The sequence below is a fragment of the Arvicanthis niloticus genome, chromosome 23, assembly GCF_011762505.2.
Source record: "Arvicanthis niloticus isolate mArvNil1 chromosome 23, mArvNil1.pat.X, whole genome shotgun sequence".
NCBI classification, from domain to species: domain Eukaryota; kingdom Metazoa; phylum Chordata; class Mammalia; order Rodentia; family Muridae; genus Arvicanthis; species Arvicanthis niloticus.
The window spans coordinates 3,684,331-3,706,461 of NC_133430.1; the positions used below are offsets into that span (position 1 = coordinate 3,684,331).

Genomic DNA, 22,131 nt, shown 5'->3' on the forward strand with positions numbered 1-22,131 from the left:
CTTCTTTCTTAGTTACTTTTCTATTACTGTGATAAAATTCCTTTTTTTTTTTTTTGTTTTTTTTTTTTGTTTGTTTGTTTTTTTGTTGTTGTTGTTTTTTTTTGAGACAGGGTTTCTCTGTGTAGCCCTGGCTGTCCTGGAACTCACTCTGTAGACCAGGCTGGCCTCGAACTCAGAAATCCGCCTGCTTCTGCCTCCCAAGTGCTGGGATTAAAGGTGTGCGCCACCACCACCCGGCTGATTAAATTCCTTAATAAAGGCAACTGATAGAAGAGTTTATTTGAAGTTTATGGTTTCAGAGCTTTGGGATTCATGCCTCTCATGGCACATGTCAGCAGTGGAATAGGCGTGATGTTGGAACAGTAGAAGCAAGCTCACATAAGACACAACCACGGGTAGAGATAGGTAGCTGGGAATAGCATGAGCAAGTTGATTTTGTTAACACCAACTCTTCTGCAAGTTGTCTTGGCCATGGTGTTTTATCACAATGAAAGTAACAGGTGTAGAATTTGTTACCAGAGAGTGAGCTGCCGCTGTGAGGAACCGCCCATGTAGGGTTTTTAAAGGAACATGGAAGACTTTGGACCCTTGGATGAGAAAGCAGTTGAACACTGTAAGCTGTAAGCAGAGTTTAAATAGATATTTTAGTGGGAGCCCGAAAGACAGTAAATTTATAGAGCGATACTGACTTTAGAGGCTTATCAAAAAGTTTCAGAGGAAAGAAACTATTTTAAAAACTTGGCTAGAGGCCATCTATGATTGTCTTGGCAAAGAATCTGGTTACTCTGTGTCCTCCTAAGGACTTGCCTTAGGGTGAATCAAAAAGTAATGGACTAATTTCCGTGGTGGATGCAATTTCCAGGTGGCAGACTATTGAATCTGTGGCATGGCTGTTATGAATGACGGATACGCAGGTCTACAATGAAAAAGAGGAAGCAGCACTCAAAAAATAAGAACATACATTCTGAAGATAAAAAGAGCACCAGAAACTTAAGGTTGCAGCCAGAGCACGTGTGTAAGGAGGTAAGATTAGAACCTTCATGGAGAGGCATCCTGCTCTACAGGTCCAAATAGAAAAATGTGTGCTCAGGTCGAGAGCCCACTCAGCTAAGCTTCGAATATGTGAAAGGCACCCTAAGGCAGCAGATCTCAACCTGTGGGTTGTGACCCCTTTCAGAGCCAAACTACCTTCCATAGGGTTTACATGCCAGATATACTGAATATCAGATATTTATATCACAATTGATAGCAGTAGCAGAATTATAGTTATGAAGTAGGATTGAAATAATTTCATAGTTGGGGGTCAGCACAACACGAGGAACTGTATTAAAGGGTCATAGCATTAAGAAGGTTGAGAACCACTGGGCTAAAGCATCTTCTGCTCCTGAAAAGCAACTGAGTAAAAACCACTTCTGCCAATGTGACTGAAGAGGGGCAAGATTCTTCCCAAGCTGGCTGTACCACCTGGCAGTGTTTCCTACATACTGCTGTCTTTAAAGGCAGGAAAGATGCACAAGTGAAGGGTTCATGGATTCTTTCTCCATGATTTCAGAGAGCCGCTGAAGCCAGGCGAAAGGGAGTCTGTGTGAAGTCCCTGAGTCTTCAAGAGGCTGTGAGATGCCATTGTATAAAGTTGTATAAGTGAAGTCAGGGTTGTACTGGAGACCCTGGGACGTGAGACAGGGCAGAACCATGAGATGTCTGTCAGGAGCTCAGGACGGAGATGTATGTCGCAGGCAGTAGAATGGAGGTTGAAGCTACCTGAGCTCTTTGAAATTAAAGTCCCAAGTATGGAGCAATAGGATTTAGCGATTGCTCTGCTGGATTCCAATCTTGCTTCTGTCCATTATTTCCCTATGATGCCCGAATTCTTTCCATCTGGAATGGTAATACATATCCTGTAGTATTATATATTGGAAGTATTTAACTTGTGAGGTTTTTGTTTTGACAGTATGTCTACAATGAAGTAAAATCTTGAGTCTCAGAAGAGACTTAAAGACTATGGGGATCTTGGGAGTTGGACTAAATGCCACATTTTTCATCATGATACCAACAGCAGCTCATGGGAGTAGAGTGTTTATGTTTGAATAAAAATGTCCTCCAAAAGCTCCCATATTTAAATAATTGGTCCCCAGCTGGTGGCATCGTTTGTTGGAGGTATAGGAGGTACATCTATGCGTGAGGAAGCCTGCCATTTGGAGCTGGCTTTCAGAACTCAATCTCTCTGCTTTGTGTTTATAGCTCGACATGAGCTCCTGGCTTCCTATGCTTGCCAACTGCTACTATGCTATCCCTGCCAGTGTTGACTCTAACCCTCTGCGCCTATAAGCTGTAGTAAACTTTTAAAAGGTGTGAGGTCAGTGCTTTAGCACAGCAACAGAAAAGCAGCAAGTACAGAAGTTACAAATAAAGCGTATTCTTCCAACAATTTGGTCTTACTCAGATTTGCTTACAATTTTAGACATTTTATTTACTTGCCATGTGGATACTTTTTCCATATCTACCTTGCTGCCACTCTCCAAAAATATTTTCAACTTTCTTCAACCACTCTGATTTGGTCTCATAAAAACAAATGGTTAAATGCTAGAAAATAAAGTTAGACAAGTAATACAAACCAACAACAGAGCATGTAGTGTGTACCAGGCAGGCCCTTCCTGCGTTAATGTGAACCACTCAGAAAACTCATCGGCACATGAGATTCATATTTTATATAGAAAAACCTTTCAGATTGTTATCATTGGCTCTCATGTGAAATATCAGAACCCAAGTCTTGGAATGTTCGTAGCCAACAACATAACAGTTTCAAATTGACTTCTTAGACAAATTTAATTTTGCCTTTCTTTAGCTTTCATAGCAGTATGACTTACTATAAAACTTGGACCACAGAGAGGCCAACTTTTATTTATTTTTTTAAAGGATTTATTTATTTTATGTATAAGTGCACTATTGCTGTCTTCTGACACACCAGAAGAGGGCACTGGATCCCATTACAGATGGTTGTGAGCCACCATGTGGTTGCTGGGAATTGAACTCAGGACCTCTGGAAGAGCAGTCAATGCTCTTAACCACTGAGCCATCTCTCCAGCCCGAGGCCAACTTTTAATATCCTGCATTTGCAGCACCACAGCCACGAATCAGAATTCACCTCCTCAACTGGTCTTTTCCCAGCAACAACACAACTGTTAGTTTATTGTTGGAGATTCCAAGTATGGAGGACTTGAATGTTTCTCTCATATACTTTATTATAAACGATATCTATAAGTTGAGTCATATAACCCGACTTGAATGTTTCTCTCATATACTTTAGAGTTGGCTGCAGGACTATACAATGCACACATACATGTGTGGAGCTGCCAATCTATCCTCATTAATGTGTCCAATGACACGTTAGTACAAAACCCACAAAACATCATACATATTTTGCCCAAGTGAAAAATAGCTATAACTATTTTGTTCTCCTCATTTTTTGTTCTTTCTGGATATTGACGCTAAGATATTTGCTCAAACACACCATGTCTCATGAATACAAAAATGCTGTGTTCTCACTTATTCAATTTCACATTTAAACTTTTTTCTTGTCATGAAAAAAATAAGATTAAATGTGTTGAATGTCAAGATGAGAACAACGAAACCTCTGTTGGTAAACTATGGCCCTCAGTAACATCACCAGGAACAAATCAACAAGCAACACTTTATTCAAAAACATAGAGGCTGGGGAGATGGCTCAGTAGTTAAGAGCATTTGTTGCTTTCAGAAGATTCCCAGCACTCACACAGCACAATGATCTGCAAGTTCAGTTCCAAGGTATAGAACAGTCCCTTTCAACTTCTGTGGGTGCCACACACATGCTCAATGCGTATACACACACACATGCCACACTTACACAACAAAACAAAAACAAAGACCAACCTCCACACCTAAATGAGACCGTTTCATACTCCTAGCCCTTCCAATGATTTCCTACATTGTCTTGTTTCTGATGGCAGAGAAAGCAATAAAAAATGCCTCCCAAGCACACATCCCTGTTAGAACCGAGGCTAACGGATTCAATTCCTAGTTTCAGCTAAATTCTAATTAACATGAATCAGAGGCAGAGGACTCTACCCACCCTGCCAACCCATGCAAGGAAAGTTCTCGAGCTTTGCAACTTTAAAGGGTTGAGCCCACCTGCACTTCATTTATCATGAATGTAATTCATATTTATGAATACTGAAAACTTTTTTGTTACAAAGGCAAATGTCTTTGAACTGTTTGTTCTGGATGCTTGAACTGAGGACCTTGTTACTTTCTGTTGCTGTGATACAATTCCCAGATACAAACAACTTAAGGGAGAAATAATTTCAGAGGTGTAGTCTGCTTTGTCAGGGACGGAGCACCAGGAGCCGGAAGCTGGCTCAACACTCAGGAAGCAGGGGGTGGGGCAGGCAGGAAGTGCTCTAAGTCACAAAACTTCAAAGCCTGGAGGACTCCTGCTACTTACTCCCCAACTATATTCCCTCCCCGTGTTACATCCAACTTCTTTGGTCAACCAGATCCTACAAACTCTTCACCAGGGTAAGCCTGGCTCACTCTGCCTTACTGCCTTTCATGTACCCCACCTTCTATGGTCTCCCATCCAGTGTCTCAACATAGACTAAGCACCACTTGGGATGCCACAAACCTTGAGGCTCAGGTCAGGACCCTTGTAGCCTTATCCTTACATATAGACACATCTAATTCCACATCCAACCTCTTCACCTAACCTAGCCAGATCCTGCATACCATTCATCAGGATTTAGATGACTGTCTGACCCTCCCCTCCATGTACCTGTGTCTCCACTCCTACCTAGATGGAAAAATTAGCAACGCTGACACCTTGCCGCGTGCTGTGAGAAAAGGTCAGTTGACGCTTTTTCAAGCAGGTGGCTTTTTGCACTTCAGACAAGTTCCTCCTTTCACCTATGCAAAACTACCTGGGCTAATCTCAGGTGCATATGCAGCCCTGGCATCCTTCCCTTGTGGACCCTGTGGTATGCCCTCCTGGTTTAGTAGTGAATCTTGCAGGTGGGACCAACCCCAGAGCAGTCATATTCTTATTTGGCAGTGGACTGAGCCTGTGTTCCACCAGGCTGGCTGACTTCAGATGGTAGCAGCAGCAATGACTCTATATTGTGCTGCTGTGCTGGTACCACCCTTCGGTCTGTTCAAGAAACACCAGGACCTCTGTATTGCTTTCATTCTTGGTGTGGTGTTTACTGTGTGTAACAGGGACTGGATGTTCAGCAAGGGTATGCCTGTATCAGGGCTGGCCACAATTAGAGGGTGGCACTGCATGAGAACCTCAAGGGTATTTTTCTCCCTCCCATCCTGGGAAGGTGGCAGTCTCCGTTGACAAACACTGTAAAACCTTTCAGGCTGCCACATCATGCCCATTTAGGAAAATCACTTGAAGATCCTGGGAGTGAATGATTAGTAGAATCCTATCAGTGTCCAGGAATGAATTAGTAATATTTGTTATCTAGCACTTTCTCTTGGATAAGGAAAAAACCCCTTTATAAGCACTTGTTATAAATGAGTCTTGTTCTTCTGATATACGCATGTAAAAATGGTGCTTTCTCATTTTCATAAACATATTTAGAAACTTTTAATTCGTGATACAATCCTAGGTTTTGAGAGGGAGCTGTTGATAGTATTCCATGAGAGCTTTAAGAGCTAATTTCTACCAGAATAATTTTAGAATACTTTTACTTGTAGACTTCTATTATCAATTATACTAAGAGCCTATATATTGACCAAAGGCTCTATTACACTTCTTATGCTTGCACAGAACATAAATATTGTACTGTTCTTTGAGTTGTGCACTTGGGACAAAATTGAAATTTTTACTATGCTGTCTTTACAAAGCTTTGTGCCTGATGCAAAGGCTTTGAAACAGTTATGTTTGCAGTGTTTCATTCCAGACCAACTCTGGTGTTAAAGTGTGCAAATGGTAAAAGCCTGTCACTTTTTCAGTTTCTACAGTTGTAGGGTTTGTCTGGGGTGTGAATTTGTTTAATAAAAGCTGAAGAGCTATAAAGAACTGTCTGCCTCTGCACAATTGCCAGTTTTTGTCTCATGTATGAATTCAAAGTTTTATGGTAAACAATTAAATTTTTCTACATTAAATTTTTTTTTGTGTTTTTTTTTTAAAACTATTTATTTATTATATGTAAGTACACTGTTGCTGTCTTCAGACACCCCATAAGAGGGCATCAGATCTCATTACAGATGGTTGTGAGCCACCATGTGGTTGCTGGGATTTGAACTCATGACCTCCGGAAGAGCAGTCAGTGCTCTTAACCACTGAGCCATCTCACCAGCCCGTGTGTTTCTTTTTAAAGTGAATTCTGTGGTGTCTGGTAAAGATACCTTAAGAATTTGGTATTATTCAGATTTGTAGGGTTTCTCCCCAGGAAGAATTAATTCTCTGATAGTGACTCAGACTTTGTTACATTCACTGCTTCTGTAGGACTCACCCCAGTTGAATTATAGGACATTACACAAGTTTTTGACTACGAATAAAAGATTTACTAGATTCTTTACATTTGTTAGTTTTACTCATGTGTGAATTCTCTCATGTTTTCTAAGGTTTGAACACTGACTAAAAGATTTCCCACATTCATTACATTTGTATGGTTTCTCTCCTGTATGGATTCTCCTGTGTTGAATAAGGTTGGTGCAGTGGATAAAAGCTTTGTCACAGTCTTTACATTTGTAAGGTTTCTCTCCGGTGTGAATTCTCTTGTGTTTAGTAAAAGATGAACGGCAGTTAAAGGCTCTGCCACATTCTTCACATTTGTAGGGTTTCTCCCCAGTGTGAATTCTCTCGTGCTTTCTAAGGCTCGAACACTGAGTAAAGGCCTTTCCACACTGTTCACATCTGTAAGGTTTCTCTCCAGTATGAATTCTCTGGTGCTGACTAAGGGTTGAGTTTTGGGTAAAGGACTTGCCACATTCTGCACATCTGTAGGGCTTCTCTCCAGTGTGGATTACTTGGTGTTTCTGAAGGCTGGAACACTGAGTAAAGGACTTCCCACACTGCTTACACTTGTAGGGTTTCTCTCCTGTGTGAATCCTCTGGTGCTGACCAAGAATTGAGTAGTGGTTAAAGCTTCTGCCACATTCTTCACATCTGTAGGGCTTCTCTCCAGTGTGGATTCTCTGATGTTTCTTGAGGCTTGCACACTGGGTAAAGCATTTTCCACACAACTTACATTTGTAAGGTTTCTCTCCTGTATGAATTATTCTGTGTTTTCTGTAACTTGAGCAATATTTAAAGGCTTTGCCACACTCATTACATTTATAGGATTTCTGGGAATGCTGAATTCTATGCTTAGTAACCTTTAAAGTTTTATTAAACATTGTGTCACAATCTATACTCTTGTAACAATTATCTTGAATATAGTTACACTGATGGATGGTAAGCTTTGAACACTGAGTAAAGAAATTATCACAATTGAAAAGCTGTTTTGGAAGAGTACATGGTTGTTTGTTGGGACTCAAGCAATGGTCAAAGTCATTATGTACTTTGTTACGCTGGCCAGATTTCTCCAGGATCATCACATCATTGCAATTATTTGGTAAAGCTCCAGTACTGAAATCTTTGCTAGTTTCCGTACACATGTAAGGGGTTTCCCAAACATCTGCATCTCGACTTTGGCTATGCAATAATGGATCAGTAGCAGGCAATCCGCAATCATCAGAATTGTGCTTCTGGCCACAGGAGACAGCTATTTGCTGACTGAAGAGTAAGGATCTTTCAGGATAGGAAGACTCGACTTGATCACTTTTAGAGATCAGTCCCTTGTTTTTTAGTTCTTTGTCTATGGAATTGTTTGAGTGAAACATTAATCTATCTATCAGATCTTCCAAACTTTCTATTAAAGTTAAGTCATGCTGAAAAGTTTCCTGTGGATATTTACAGTTATAGACAAATAGCTCATCAAAAGAATCTGGCCTAGCACGAGTCTTTTTCAGAGCTGTTTTCTGTTCTTGTTCTCTGTTGTCAATGACACCTTTGGTGTTGCTTGTGAGCAGGCACTGCTTACGTCTACCACGGTTGGCTGCTGTTCCTCTGTTCTCATCTACATTTGCACAACCTTCCCTTAAGGGTAAACTCTTAAGACCGCGACTTCCACGAGTCACTTTTGTGAAAGAATATTTTAGGATCTGTTCTGGAGAAAAGTTCTGGGTACAATGATGAGAAAGAGCTGAAATAAAGAAATAAAAAGAAACAAGTTAACTTAATAGATACTAGTGATAACAAGTTTATGAACACATGTGAAGTTATACTAGAATAGAATACTTGGAGTTCCATATTGAAACAGCTAGAGAAATCACAGTAGCAAAGGTTAAAAGTTAACTTAATAAACAAAACAAAACAAACAAAAAATCCAACCAAAACAACAACCCCCCCCAATCAAATCAAACCACGCTGAAACAAACAACCAAGAAACAATAAAAAAAACCAAAACAACAACAAAACACCTTAATGACAAAATTAAACATATACACCCTCCCATAGCCAGGTAAGGAATCACAGCATCCCAGGTAAGCATAAAGCCAAGGAGCCTCACTGTAGCAGAAGTGGAGTTTGTTACTTTTGTCAAACACAGGTCTTCTTTTCTCTATATAGCATAGCTAATTAGGAAAATTCAAATCTCCATCCCCATCAGGAAAAAAAAAAATGAGACAGAGGACTTCTTTTTTGGTCTGATACCTGATTGTCTACAATGACAGGTAGTAGGAGTTACCAAGTATATTTTACATGACAGTTTTGTAAAACAGAGACCAAAGGCAAATACTATTTTGGCACCCCAAACTGTCACCAGGGAGAGAGCCTATGTTAGCAAATGAATTTTGAATAAGGACACAAAACTCCATAAAACAGGTTTGTCTCCCAAGGACAGGTTTTGGAGTCCTCAATAATCAAAAGCATGAATGAAAACATCCTGTAGAGAGAAAAAAAAAGTAATTTCCTGAATATAAAACAAATCACTACTGTTTGTTAATTTCATTTAAAAATTAACTTAATCTATTTATCATGTACAACATGCTATTTTTAATTATATATTTATACAGGAATGACTGTATCTACTTAACACATTATCATTTCATATAATAATAATTTCTGTACTTAAACACTTACCATCAATTTCTCTAGTATTTCAAGACATATATATTAAATATACTCTCATGATCTGTGAAATTCTGAATGTTCTCATGCCCATCCTGTTTTTTTTTTCAGTTAAGTCTCGCTCTTTAATAAAGCTATAGTCTAGCAGCCTTATGCTTATTTTAGCAATATTCATCTTTACACACTACCTCTTCAGCAATCCCCCAAGCTGACAGTCGCTGGTCACGTACCCACCTGCACTCACTTTCCATTTCTGAGATTAACTTTACAGACTGCACACTAGGATGCTCACTTCCTGTGTCTGACTGATTTCATATTATGTCTAGCACTTTTACCCAGGCTGCATAAAACTAGGTGATTTTGATTTTCTTTTATATTGCTGAATATTAATCCACTGTGCATACGGACTACACAATCTTTTTAAAATGTGTTTTTTAAAATTATTTCCAGAGGTGTGTAAGTGTGTGTATGTTAGTGTAGATGCCTGTGAATAACAGAGGCATCAGATCCCCCTGGAACTAGGGTGACAGGCAGCTGTGAGCTGCTCAGTGTGGGTACTGGGACCCCACACTGGTCCTCAGCAAGAGCAGCTTAAACACTAAGCTCTTTTTAAACCCCTGAATCATTTATGCATTTGGACTGACATGAACTTTTATTTTAGCTAATACAAACCACGCCGCATTAAACACTCTACTGGTGGCCTTATCGACAGAGTGATTTACTACTGTTGGGCTTTGCGGGAACAAATGCACGTTCAGTTTTTAAGGTGCCTCCATGCGTCTCCCCCACGCCTGTTATAATCTGCTGCTGATACTTTTTTAACGGATGAACATCAATGAATGTTAATGCAGTAGACAGAGATGACTGACTCAGTGGGAAGAACATGAAAAATACTACAAATTCACCATTCAAAAACTGATTACATGAATTATATACCCAGAAAAAAACCATCTGAAAGACAATAGATGACAAAATACTAAAATCAAGAAAATGAGAATATGGACAAAGAAATAAACAGTTATAAGCAAATACAATACGTGATGAACTTATTATGAAATAATGGTAGAAGTCTAGGAATATGATGAAGAAAACACCAGAATTTAAGCACTTTAATTAGTTGCTACATGCTGAGAGACAGGAAGTAAAAATGACCTGTGCATTAGACTCAAGTCACAAAGGTAACCTTGAGAGGAGTTAAAGTGATGTGGCCTCTCTCTACGATGCTCTGGCATGATCTCAGCAGAGCTCTTAAAGGAAGCACTGCAATCCAGACATAAGATGGAGGACACAGTGAACCTACTGAAGGAACAAAGTCTAAAACATTCTGCACCCAGCCAGCCCACTCTTCTAGGTCAAGGAAAAATGCAGGCATTCAAGGGTACACACTGTAAATGACCACCACCACTAGACTGCCCTAGTACCGCGAGGCAACACAAATAATAAAACTGAAAAGCTCCGTGGAAAACCAAACACAGAGAAATGAAATTCCATGGGCTTAGGAGGATGCACAATACACTTTTAATTTCTAAAGAGAATTTAAAAGACAAAAGCAAAAGCTTAATTATAAACCTGTCAATATACACTGACACACTCCGAACAAAACAGCTGTGTGATCAATAGGATCACAGGAAAGAGAAGTGTAAGTGTAAAGAAAATTTGTATGGACTGCAGATTACATTGTCAGTGCAAACAAAAAAAAAAAAAAAAAAAAAAAAAAAAAAAAAGGGAAAATTATGCTGTATCATAGGAGACTCTTTAAGATGTAAGGATTCAGGTATGCTAAAAATCATGAAGTAAGGGTCCAAAGAGAACTGATATGGCCATAATTATGGTATAAAAAAACACACTTTCAGAAAAAAAAAGATGTGAAAATAAGATACAATTTAAGTTAGAAACTCTAATGAAAGAAAATAAGCACACTGACATTTCTTTCCCTTTTGTATCAACTCGACAGAAGGTAGAGTCTTCTGAGGAGAGGGAACATCAACTGAGAAACAGCTCCGTAAGACTGGCTTGTGACTAAGCACAGGGAGCATTCTCATGCCCGGTGACTGACGTGGGAGAGCCCTGCCCATTGCTGGTGGTCCTGCAGGCAAGAGGAGCAAGCCAGGAAGCTGTACACTGCACGGGCCTTTCCTGTCTCCTCGTCCCTGCCCTGTTGAGTTCTTGCTCTGACTTCCCTCAGTGACATACTGTAGTGTGGAACTGTCCGCTGAAACCCTTCCTTCCCCAGGCTGCTTTAGGTAATGGTGTTTTATCAAAGTCATAGAAACTATAGCAAAGACAAAGACAAATGGCCATTTTTCTAGGAGAGTGTAATTGCAATCAACGCATTACAATACACTTCCCATTGCTCAGAAACACGATATAAGCACTGAGATTTGAAGTGAGATATTGAAAGAACCAGAATAATACTAACTCCACATCCCCATGTTTCATATTGTAAACCAAAACTGGTCAGAGTACTTCAGGAAACAAGTCCTGAAAAATACTATAAACAATCAGGTTTACAGACACAAACAAACACCAACCTGCATTATCCGGCAGGACACAAGACAAGTCCCAACAGCCGGGAGAGTTCTGAAGTTCATTTCTGACTATAATGAAATAATGGACATCAACCATGGAAGAGGAGTCAGTACCAAAGAGTGTCACAATAAATACATGGTGATGGCCAAATGAAGAGATATTTCTCCTTAAGGTTAACTGCAGCATTATTCGTAACAGCAAAGTGAGAGCAACCCACTCCCTGACAACCGCAGGTAAAGATAATCTGGAGTATGTATGCAGTGCAGTATTACACGACACTGTAGCGTGCTCCTGGATCTATGCCCTTCTCACCTGAGAACTCCGCTTCACTCAGTCCTACCCACCCGGCAGCACTGCCACTGCTTCATTTGGTCCCACCTACCCACGCACCCAGCTGGAAACACTGTCTTTGGTCATTATACATCCCAATGCTCTTTTGTGTGTTTCTAGACAGGAAACCAGATATGACTTAAGAGACTGTTAAAACTTAGTTATCAAAAAAAGGACACGACCCATACTACGGTTGCCCCTGTAACAACTGAGTCTCAGTGCTGTGCTCAACAGAGGAGATTCGGTACGGGATTCAAGAACAACACTGGTATAAACTGATTTCTCAGAAGACACAGAAGACAACATGTTCAATTTGCAAGTGCTGAGCTCCGCCTCTAACTGGGTCAAATCAAAGCGGAAGAGGAGAAACTAGACTTTAGTACGGAGATCAGAATGTGGCTCTGTGCCACAGAATCGCTGCAGTCACCACTGACGTATAAACGGGAACACGGTTTATGTACGCCAGGGATCCCGCAGCCGTTCTTTAAAGCTCAAGTTTGTACTGGCTACGGGAAGCACGGGCTACAGCGAAGTTTTTGAAAGGAAAGGCGGCGGCGTGTTGGGAGCTCTGCAGGGACGCCGTCCTCACCCACGGAGACCAGGTTTCCGTAGTTCTCCACCATCACGTCCCTGTACAGCCTCTGCTGCGCAGGCTCCAGGCATTCCCACTCATCCGCAGAGAAGTCGACGGCCACGTCGCGGAAGGTCAGCTGCTCCTGAAATATAAAACGGACACAAATCAATACCACGCCGTCAGAGTTCCGTGTCAGCTGACGGGAAGAGAGAGCTACAACGGGGATGACCCGGGCAGCTGAAACTGTTCGGCAAGGGGGCTTTTTATAGCGTGCTAATATTCTATCACACCTTACCCGAGTAAATAGGACACACTGCCCATCAAACCGGTGTAAATGTGACAACTGCATGACTTTAAGATGGCAAAGCACTACCATCAAAATACGCACTGTATAAACTAACAGGAAACACTATCTACCGCAGAACAGAAGAAATGAGACAGGAAAGCCGCACAGACGGAGGCTGATTCTCATTCAGGCGTTGTGGACCTGAGTCGGAGTTTCAGAGGACACAGCTCAGTAGTAATGCTGACGTCGGTGTCCAGGGCCTCTTCATTAGCAGCCATGAGGTACAATTTGATTTTTAAAGTGATCATGCATTTTATAATCTTATAACAGGAAGTACAGCAAGAACAATCTTTTCATGGGAACGATTTTATATGTTTTTCTTTCCTACATTATTTTGTCAAAAAAAAAAAAAAAAAAAAAGGAGAATGGTCAAACCTAGGTTCAAACCAAAATGCACCTGGTCCAGTATTAAGATTTTAAGAAACATAAAGTTAAGAAACTAAAACAAACTTCAAGCAGTCTTCACATGAGGTTGGGAATGGAAATATATGAAAAAGGCTGCAAAGCTGATCAGATAATATTTATATTGTATTTGTAAAAATAAAAATAGTAGTTATAAACAATACACTATGGCTGTGCATACATATATTTCCCAGTGATCGACAGTACATAAGGCCCTGGGCTCCTCCTGAGGACAGATTAAAAATCTGTTTCTCTGTCTCTTTCTCTCTTTCTCTGACACACACACACACAGAGACAGGGGCTGACCTCTCTGTATGCTTAATCCAGACGTGGGGGACACATACTTTTAATCCCAGCAGTTGGTAGGTGGAATAAATTGAAGGCCACTCATAACTCTACAGAAGCCAACAGTGCAAACATGAATCATATTCTATTTAAGAATATATATATTATATCTAATATACCACTGAGATTGTATTTAAGGATGTCAAGGTACAAGCAGAGCTGCAGCCTTTTAGTCACTAATTGTTTTGTATTATAAGGTTTAATTTGAACATACTTGGAAATAGATTTGTTTCTTTGGCTAAAAATAAGAATGATAAAACATTGTGTATATGTGATACTGAGCTGGAATAAAGTGAAAATTTACTGCACAATGTCTGTCTATTTCATCACAGAAGAGGAAGTAGCTTAAAATAACAACAAAGAAACAAACGAAACCATACTAACCAGAAGTAAGAAAAGTAGAGAAACAAATGTTTGCAAGTTCAGAATATGAGGTTCCACAGCCTCTAACCAGACACACGCTCTCCTAGGAATCTCCTTGTTTTTCATCCCTGAGATTCTTTAGCTTGAAGTCCTGAATATCAGACTTTTGCTTCCTAGGTATGTTCACAGTTTTACATGACAATATTCAGTGTTGGAACAAATCACAAAATACTCGGGTGTTTAAAGCAATAAACTTCGGGAGCATTTACATCTCATTCCTGAAAGTGAAGAGGATGCTATCTCACCCTTTTCAGAGAATATAACATTTCCTTGTTGTGTGATAGCAAATAATTCAATAAACATCATTTGTGGAAATATAAAGTCAACTCCTAGACAACTAGGGAGAAAACCAAGAATGGCACTGTCAATGACATCAAACATAAGTTTGTCTTAAATACAATTTGAACAGTCTGTGTTTTCAGATAAGCTGATGGAAGGAAAAGACCTGCACCCGGTGTTACCCATGAACAAGGAGCACCTTCCAGAAGCTGTCTGTGACACATACTCTTTTTGTGGCATCTGGGTGTGATCCATCCATGGACCACGTTTAGAGGCAGGACAACTATGAATGTGGCCCAGTACAAAAGGTTTACAGTTTAGGTAAACAACTTGAAAATATTCTTTTTTGGTAATTTATTTAATAAATTAACTAAGCAGTTCTATTACATGAACCGTCTTGATGATGATGTCTTTTAGGAGGCTGGACACATCTTAAACCTTCTTAGTTGATTTGTTTCAGAACTAAACATGAAATACACCTGGAAAATGACATGTTTAGTTCAAGGTTGGTAGTGAAAATGTCCATTATTCTTGAAGTGAGATGAACAAAGGCCTGTTTCTTAGATGATACCTATGATGAGAATTCATCACAGACTTGTCACTTACACCCATGTATCATTATGCCTTCGGTCACCATATCAGAAAATGGACACTAAAGGTAGATGCCACAGAGGTCTCATTTTTATCCACGTATATCAAAATGTTTAACTTTATTCCTGAAAGGTACAGTTCTCAGGGGCTGAAATTTACTCATTTATGCTTATCCATATTAATCATGAACTCTCATAAAGGACCCCAAATAATGCAAAATAAGCTGAGAAGTAAAAAAAACCTGTGACGATCAAATTCACCTTCACCGCTTTTTAGAAACATTCTGAATTACCACCAACAGAAACTGTGAGAACGTGCGTGGAGGGACGGTGGTTTTGCCTTAAATCTGACACTCTGCAAAGTACTCAATAACAACTCTGGAGACACAGACACACACACACACACACAGACACACACATGCACACACACACAGAGACACACACACACAGACACACAGAGAGGCACACACACAGACAGACACACACACACACAGAGAATTCTAAAAAGAGGAAGGTCAGGAAAGAAAAGAGGAGGGGAGGAAAAACAGAAGCCTCTCTGCATGGATCAGCCTAGAAAAGCCAAGGTTACTTAAAGTAATGCGTATATTGTACATGATCAGGAGGTGAGTTGGTCCACGAGACCTGTTACTTTAGGAAGTGAGGTTTCTGCAGTCTTGAGGCAAGGTATGAACGCCAAGCTGGTCTAAGTCACAGTATGATGTGTAAAATAAAGGCTTCCTAGTTTCTTGCCTTGTGTGGCTCCATTTTGAGTGAAAAAAGCAAAATGACTCTGTGGCTCATCTGTGCACCAAACACAAGGAGGCAAAAACCTAATCCCTGTTCATACAAGGAACAAGGTTCTCAACTATCAGTTTAATAAGGTAGACGGACGGTGACCTGTAGTGAGAGCCGGGCCTGGGGAGGTAATTTAGAAGTCCAGATCCACCAACAGCATTAACACGTGCTCACCTGGAATCCGTCATAAGAGCACATGACCGCCAGGTATATGTGACAAGGAGTCATCAGAGTCCCAGATCTTCCCTGGGCTTCATTTTCTATGGTCTCTCTTGTGAATGGTTCCGCTCCTTAGTAAGAAGGAGCTGTATATTCATGGCAGGGCTCCTGTGTTTCCCCAGCAGTTCTAACACTGGGTTCACTGATACCAAGCTGGACAGGCCAGCGAGATGGGGGAAACTGAGGGAACAATGAGGGCAAAAGGAGCCTCTCACCCTGGAGCCTGCTTGATGTCGACTCAGATAAAAGTCACAAATTACAACCGAACAGAATCTGCTGTGAAAGCCGCTTTCATAGAGACAAAGTTCCTTTTATATACAGAATATTTCAAATTAAATATTGAAACACCAATAAACAATGCTTAAGACCCAAATATACCCAGTCTCCAATTATGGCCTTAGTCCTTTCCCACACATTTTCTGAGAAGTAAACAAAACACTATTAACTGCTGTTTGCATTAAAAACACTAATTATTCATGCACTCCTCATAAGCTATGTTATCTGTGCAGAATGGGAACAGGCCTATGATCTTATTCAAGTCCTTCAGCAACTTTTTGAGATGCAACTTCAGAATGCACTGGAATCTTAAAAATAATTGTTTACTGTAAGGCCATTGTTACAGAGTGTGAAGAAGTCTACAACCATACTGGGTGTATCGTCCCCTTTCTGGGAACGTGTTTCTATTAACCTCATGCTCAAATCTATGTTATAACCTCTTCCCAACAAACTTCAAGTCTGGTACATACTAGCTCATCCTGAAATTCCTCTCTGTGATAAAGGATCCCAGCTTTACCGGAGTAGAGGTCTCTGAAAAGAATTCCTCCTCTTGCTACAAGAACCAGCATGAAACTGCTTCCTGTGTACACCCCACAGCTGCTAACATCTCCACCTGCAGTGGCCTTTTAATAGGTATCAGCTTTTTGTTTCTGGCTGCACTCAGGCCCCTTTGAACTCTGAAATCATTAACCCTCTGTAACCATTGTACACACACACACACACACACACTTATAATGGTAATGCATATTATAATAAAAGAATCTGTAATTGCCAGTTGGCAGCTGTCAAGGAGTATCTGACTGCTTGGTAGATAGCAGCTAATAAGCTAGCTTACTTTGTAAAAGTATTCAGTTTTGGAAATGTGTCCATTCACGTTTCTGGCAAACCACTTTCATGACACAGGGAGAGGAGACTCAATTCGTAGGGTTTCACTGGAATACGCAGGAGATACTCAGAAAGCTTCCAGTTCACTAAGTTGGCTCCTACAATGGATATCAAGACCAACCCCTCACACACATGGTACATTCTCAAGTGAACAGACATTTTATTAGTGCTTCTTCAGTTCTTCACAGACCTGTAGGCCTAGATCAGAACATGGCTCAGATGATGGCTATACCGACAACAGAATCCTTTTTATATATAAGATACATAACACACATACAGTTTGCAAACACTGTTGGCTGTCAAGACCCCTATCACACAAAGACAGATGTAACCAGAAAGGAGTCCTCCAGACTTAAAATCTACAGAGAAAGCCTACACTCTGCTTCAGCTACGTCCTCTTCCCTTGCTGGCAAGTTCTCCACTGCTGCTCTCAGGTAACAGTCAGTTCTTCCTCTGACGTCAGCCCCAGGCCACACCATGAACAGTATACAGAACTGACTGTGACTCTGAAGCTGATGGAAAAATTCAAGAATCTTGAACTGAGAAGCACAAGCCAGCAGGCTAACAATAAAGTCCCCGAGAGCTGCTGGGCAAGCCCATGGCTCCTGGAGCACACACATCTTATGCAAAATCCACATGAGTGGTAAAGGCCAGAGGGCATTATGTAGCTTTTTCCTCACGGTATAAAACAATTATCTCTTCTACGATCATAATACAGGACAGAGATAGCCAAGACTAAGTTAACCTGGTAGAAGGCACGACAAGAAAAAAGCAAAGAAGCACAGTAATCATCAGGTCTATCACAAAGACAACGTGGCTGTTCATATCCCTAAGAGACAGAATGAGATGGGGGCATCATGGGACTTGATTCTGGGACTCTGCGTTCCACCTGCACGAGACCATGGAAGATGCTAGAAAATGCAGGAGTGAAAAGGTTAATTTAAAGTGGGATGCCATGATACAGCCTTCATGGTCTGGACACACTTTATGGGATAAAACTTCTCAGCTTTGCAGTTTTGCAGTTTTGCAGTTACCCATGTTCCCACAGGCAAACCCAACGAATTCTCTGGTTTTCAAAGGCAGGTTCAGTGGAACTCCCGTTTTACAATGATCACTGTACCCTAATGAGACTGATTACACTTATGCTCACATCTGCCAAGGGAAAGAAACGTAACAAAGTTTGTAGGTTTTAAAGCAAAAGGCTTTGGAGAGGAGATCCTTTGTCCCATGAAGGACCAACACCAAGTGTGTGTGTGGGGGGATTCAAGGGGGGGAGGTGGGATTGAGGGGGTAGGTAGGGGCACATCCTCATAGAAGCAGGAGGAGGGAGGACGGGATAGGAGGTTCCTGGGTGGTGATGGGAATGCTGTAAGGGGATAACATCTGAAATGTAAAGATAATAACAAAAAAACAAAACAAAACAACAAAAAAAACAAAACAAAAAAACAAAACAAAGGCTTTGGGGTGTAAGTGAAGAAAGGACACACTTGTCTGTGATTCAGACCCCTGATCTGTGTTAAGTCAGCTCTTGTACTAGACATCTGAATGCTTCTTCTCTCCCTCCCTCCCTAACCCCCTCCCCCCTCCCCGCCCACAGCTCCCTGAGCCTACTGGGTCAAGCACCTCACTGCCAACTTTGTGGAGTTGTGTCTGTATTGCTTTGAGATGAGGTCTCACACGTAGACTAGACATGCCTTGAGTTCTAACTTTCCTGTGCCTTACTCATAAATGGGCTTCTGGAAGCCTGAATGTGACCTGCATACTCTCCAGGCCCTCTCCTCAAGCTCTCTCCTCAAGCTGCTCATACCACCCGACTCCGGGTCTACCTATTCTTCCTGGAAAGAGTTTGTCTGTAGTGAAGGAGCCAAATTAACACCTTCCATTGGACTACATCCTGAACCTCCAGGCTCTGGGAGAAGGGGCAGCTGAGCGCATGCTTAACTGGATGGAGAATTTTTCTATGGGCTACAACTCTAAGAAGCACCAAGTGCTGTTTACTCCAGGATAAAGTTTCACAGCTCATTCAACCAATGGCTACCTGACAATATGGATTCTAAGAACTTGAATCAGTAATTCAACACACAGCCAGCAGGTGCCAGGCCAGCATTATGAATAAGTGTCCAATGAACCACAAAAATCAACTGATCAGAGCTCACAGGGGCTCACAAAGACTGAAGGGACCATCAGGGAGCCTATAAAGGTCTGACGTAGGTTCTCTGTGTATTTGTTATGGTTGTGTAGCTTGCTGTTCTTGCAGAACTAACAGTGGGAGCAGGGTCTGTCTCTGAATCTTTTGGGACCCTCTTCCTCCTATTGAGTTGCCTTGGTCCAGCCCTGACATCTGTCTAGTCTTACTGTAACTTATTATGTCCTGTTCAGTTGATACTCCTGGGAGGCCTGCTCTTTCCTCAAGGGAGGAGTGGATCTGGGAGGGAATGTGGGGGCGGGCTGGGAGGAGGGGAAGCTGCAGATGGAATGAAATATGAGAGGAGAATTTAGAAAAAAAAAAAGTATTCCAGTAACCACTGGTGTGTTCAAAAGGAAACCTCGGCCAGAACTGTTTAAACTATAAATTCAGTGCGGCTGTTTTTAAAAACGTGAAGCAGAACGACCATTTAACGTAGCAGTCACTAAGGGATCGAAGCCATAGCGTTGAAAAAATGGCTACACCACCATGTTGACTTCAGTACTGTTCTTAGCCACTAAGACATGCGTACAACAAAAGGGCTTCATAGGTCAAAGTCTACCAGGCTCAGGGCAGGCTGCTCCTCACAGCTCAGGCTATTGTCTAAGGAGAGGGCACAGTGGTCACTATGTGCTAGACAAACACATAGCAGTTGTGGACAACGGTGTCAGGCCCAGGTGCAGGAAGTCACTAAAGCACAGAGCGTGGGCATCACGTAAGGGGAAAAGTAAATCCAAAAATATCGTGTGAAGGTATCTGTGGCTTAGAAGACAAAGAATAAAGTACAAAAATTAAATCAAAAGAAACGACTTAAAGAAAGAAACAAACAAAAACCAGGGTTTCAGTTGAAAGGGGGGAACTGTTAAAAAAACAAAAGACAAATTCCTACAAAATGACATAGCCCTTGCATCCAAAATGTCAACAGATGTGATTAAATTCGCAGACCTGCAAAAGACTGGACCTAAGAATACTTCCTTGCCTCACCCCTCCCTGAGGAGCAGTGAACAGTTGATAAGTGGTTGAGAGATTATTTTCTGGTCTGTTGTTGCCACTAATTAGATGCCCAGGCTCCTGTAACTAACCCCTCGGTAAATAAGTTCCCTGGTTCATGAAAAGATAGACTTTTGTCAGCTAGGAAAGCAGGGGGGTTATACTGGGAGAATGGGGCAGGAGAGAAATATCGGAGGCTATGTTCAAAATACATATGCATGTATGAAAATGTCATAAAGAAACTCACTAGGATGTATAATTAATATACACCGACACAAAAACCTTAAGAACCAATAATAAAGTGCCATTCATCAAATCTGAAGAAAAACGATGCCAAAAGCTGTCTGACTGAAACTGACACCACGGTGACCCATCAATTGACACTGTTTGGGAATGGCACACCTATTTTACTTGCAGGCTGGGTTTGAAAAGGATTTCGGATCTGACCTCCCATTTCCGTCACATCTACAAGGCGCAAGTGGGAGATGGGAAAACTCTGGGAGGAGGAGGAAGAGCGGGCAGCCCACGTCCCGCAGGAAGCTCCGCCGTGGAGACGGTTTTCTGACGCTCCTTCGGGCCATCTCCTGCAGTCTGCTGGCTGCACACAGAGAGGCCGCTGCAGGGGAAAGGACTGGAAGCAAAATCAGTGTCTGCTCGGCTCCTCCCTTCCGGGGCACCCGAGGACGCCAGGTCCGCGCAGCCTCCCGCCTCCCCAGCCCCCCGCGCGGCCTCGCGAGCATCGCTCACCATCTCCATGGCTCCGCTGCATCCCCAGCACCCGTGATTTCGTAAGGGCCACCGGGGCGTCCAAAAGCTGGAAACCACGCTCACATTTTTCCAACACAAAGGTCGTGGACGGGGTGTGGGCTCGCGAGATCGCCAGGGCCCGCCCTTTCGCTGCTGTGCGCTTGATTGGCGGGCTCTCAGCCAACACATTTTCACCAAAGTGACTGCCACCACCCCTGCCCCGCCCTCCTGGACTTGATTGACACCAGATAGCACCAACCCACGGCCGAATGAGGTCTGAAGGGCAAGGTCTACGTTGAAACTGTTTGGGAGGCGGGCTTCTGAGGATTTAGTTTCCAGGGAGACCTGTGGCTTTTCTTTCTGCGTTTTCCTTGTACATGTGTGCACATACGGTCCACAAGTCAGAGAACATAACGACAATTGTTTTTCCATTTCCTAGAACTTTTCTGGACTCGGTTCTCCTGCCTGGGTTTTGAGATATTTCCTAAGTCAGCATTGTCCAGTACAAACAAGCGAGAGGTTCAGTTTAAACCATTCTAGTGTTCACTTTAAGAAATTAAAAGATCTGTGTGTGCTAGACCCCGCTTCATACCCGAGTGCCAAACAGGCGTTAACACGCTCAGGGGCCAGCGAGGATGCACCCTTCCCCCGTAACCGGCTTGGAAGGAGACCCCTCTTTCCCCGGTGACACTAGTTTAAGAAAAGGAAGCATCATACAGATGCTACAAATGGTTTGGGAGAGCAGGATCGTGTAATGCTAGTAGAAAAGGGAAATGATTGTGTTATGGTTGCTTGAAGATTTTATTCCATATAACACAGTTTCTAATGGGACAGTTATCAAGGATCTTCAAGATTAATGACACTTGTCAATATATTAGCAGAGAATTTAGTAATTGATGATCCATTTATAGACTATGGCTGGAAGGATGATTTAGAAGTAGAAAGGGTTGATGTCTTTGGTCCTAAATTCTCTTGTAATTGTAATGGGAATATTAACTGCTGTAGGATGCTGTTTGCTGTCTTTCTTTCTTTCTTTCTTTCTTTCTTTCTTTCTTTCTTTCT

The 22,131-nt window shown here is 41.7% G+C and overlaps 1 protein-coding gene and 1 long non-coding RNA gene across 3 annotated transcripts; one reads left to right on the top strand and one right to left on the bottom strand.

Annotated features, from left to right (window-relative positions):
- The first annotated feature begins 835 nt into the window (after positions 1-835).
- LOC143436691 (uncharacterized) lies at positions 836-11,271 on the top strand. The gene is made up of 2 exons (XR_013106542.1): positions 836-1,023; positions 11,109-11,271. It is a non-coding gene; the product is annotated as an uncharacterized LOC143436691 (long non-coding RNA).
- On the bottom strand, positions 3,680-21,275 carry LOC143436690 (uncharacterized). 2 transcript variants are annotated; one of them, XM_076920950.1, is made up of 4 exons: positions 21,070-21,275; positions 12,603-12,729; positions 11,686-11,751; positions 3,680-8,228 (listed from the first exon to the last, which is right to left on the bottom strand). In XM_076920950.1, the coding sequence occupies exons 1-4, from the start codon at positions 21,256-21,258 to the stop codon at positions 6,577-6,579; spliced, it is 2,034 nt and encodes a 677-aa protein (XP_076777065.1). In that variant the 5' UTR covers positions 21,259-21,275; the 3' UTR covers positions 3,680-6,576. The 2 variants fall into 2 exon arrangements, with proteins under 2 accessions (XP_076777065.1, XP_076777066.1); XM_076920951.1 differs by lacking the exon at positions 11,686-11,751 and having other exon boundaries at positions 6,524-8,228.
- Between the last annotated feature and the right edge of the window lie 856 nt (positions 21,276-22,131).

Coding starts and splice junctions, on each gene's coding strand:
- LOC143436690 (XM_076920950.1), bottom strand. CDS start 21,258: ATGTGTTGGCTGAGAGCCCGCCAATCAAGCGCACAGCAGCGAAAGGGC. Junction 11,752..12,602: donor CGGAAACCTGGTCTCCGTGG/GTGAGGACGGCG, acceptor ATTTCATTATAG/TCAGAAATGAACTTCAGAAC. Junction 8,229..11,685: donor TGTCCTGCCGGATAATGCAG/GTTGGTGTTTGT, acceptor TCTTTATTTCAG/CTCTTTCTCATCATTGTACC.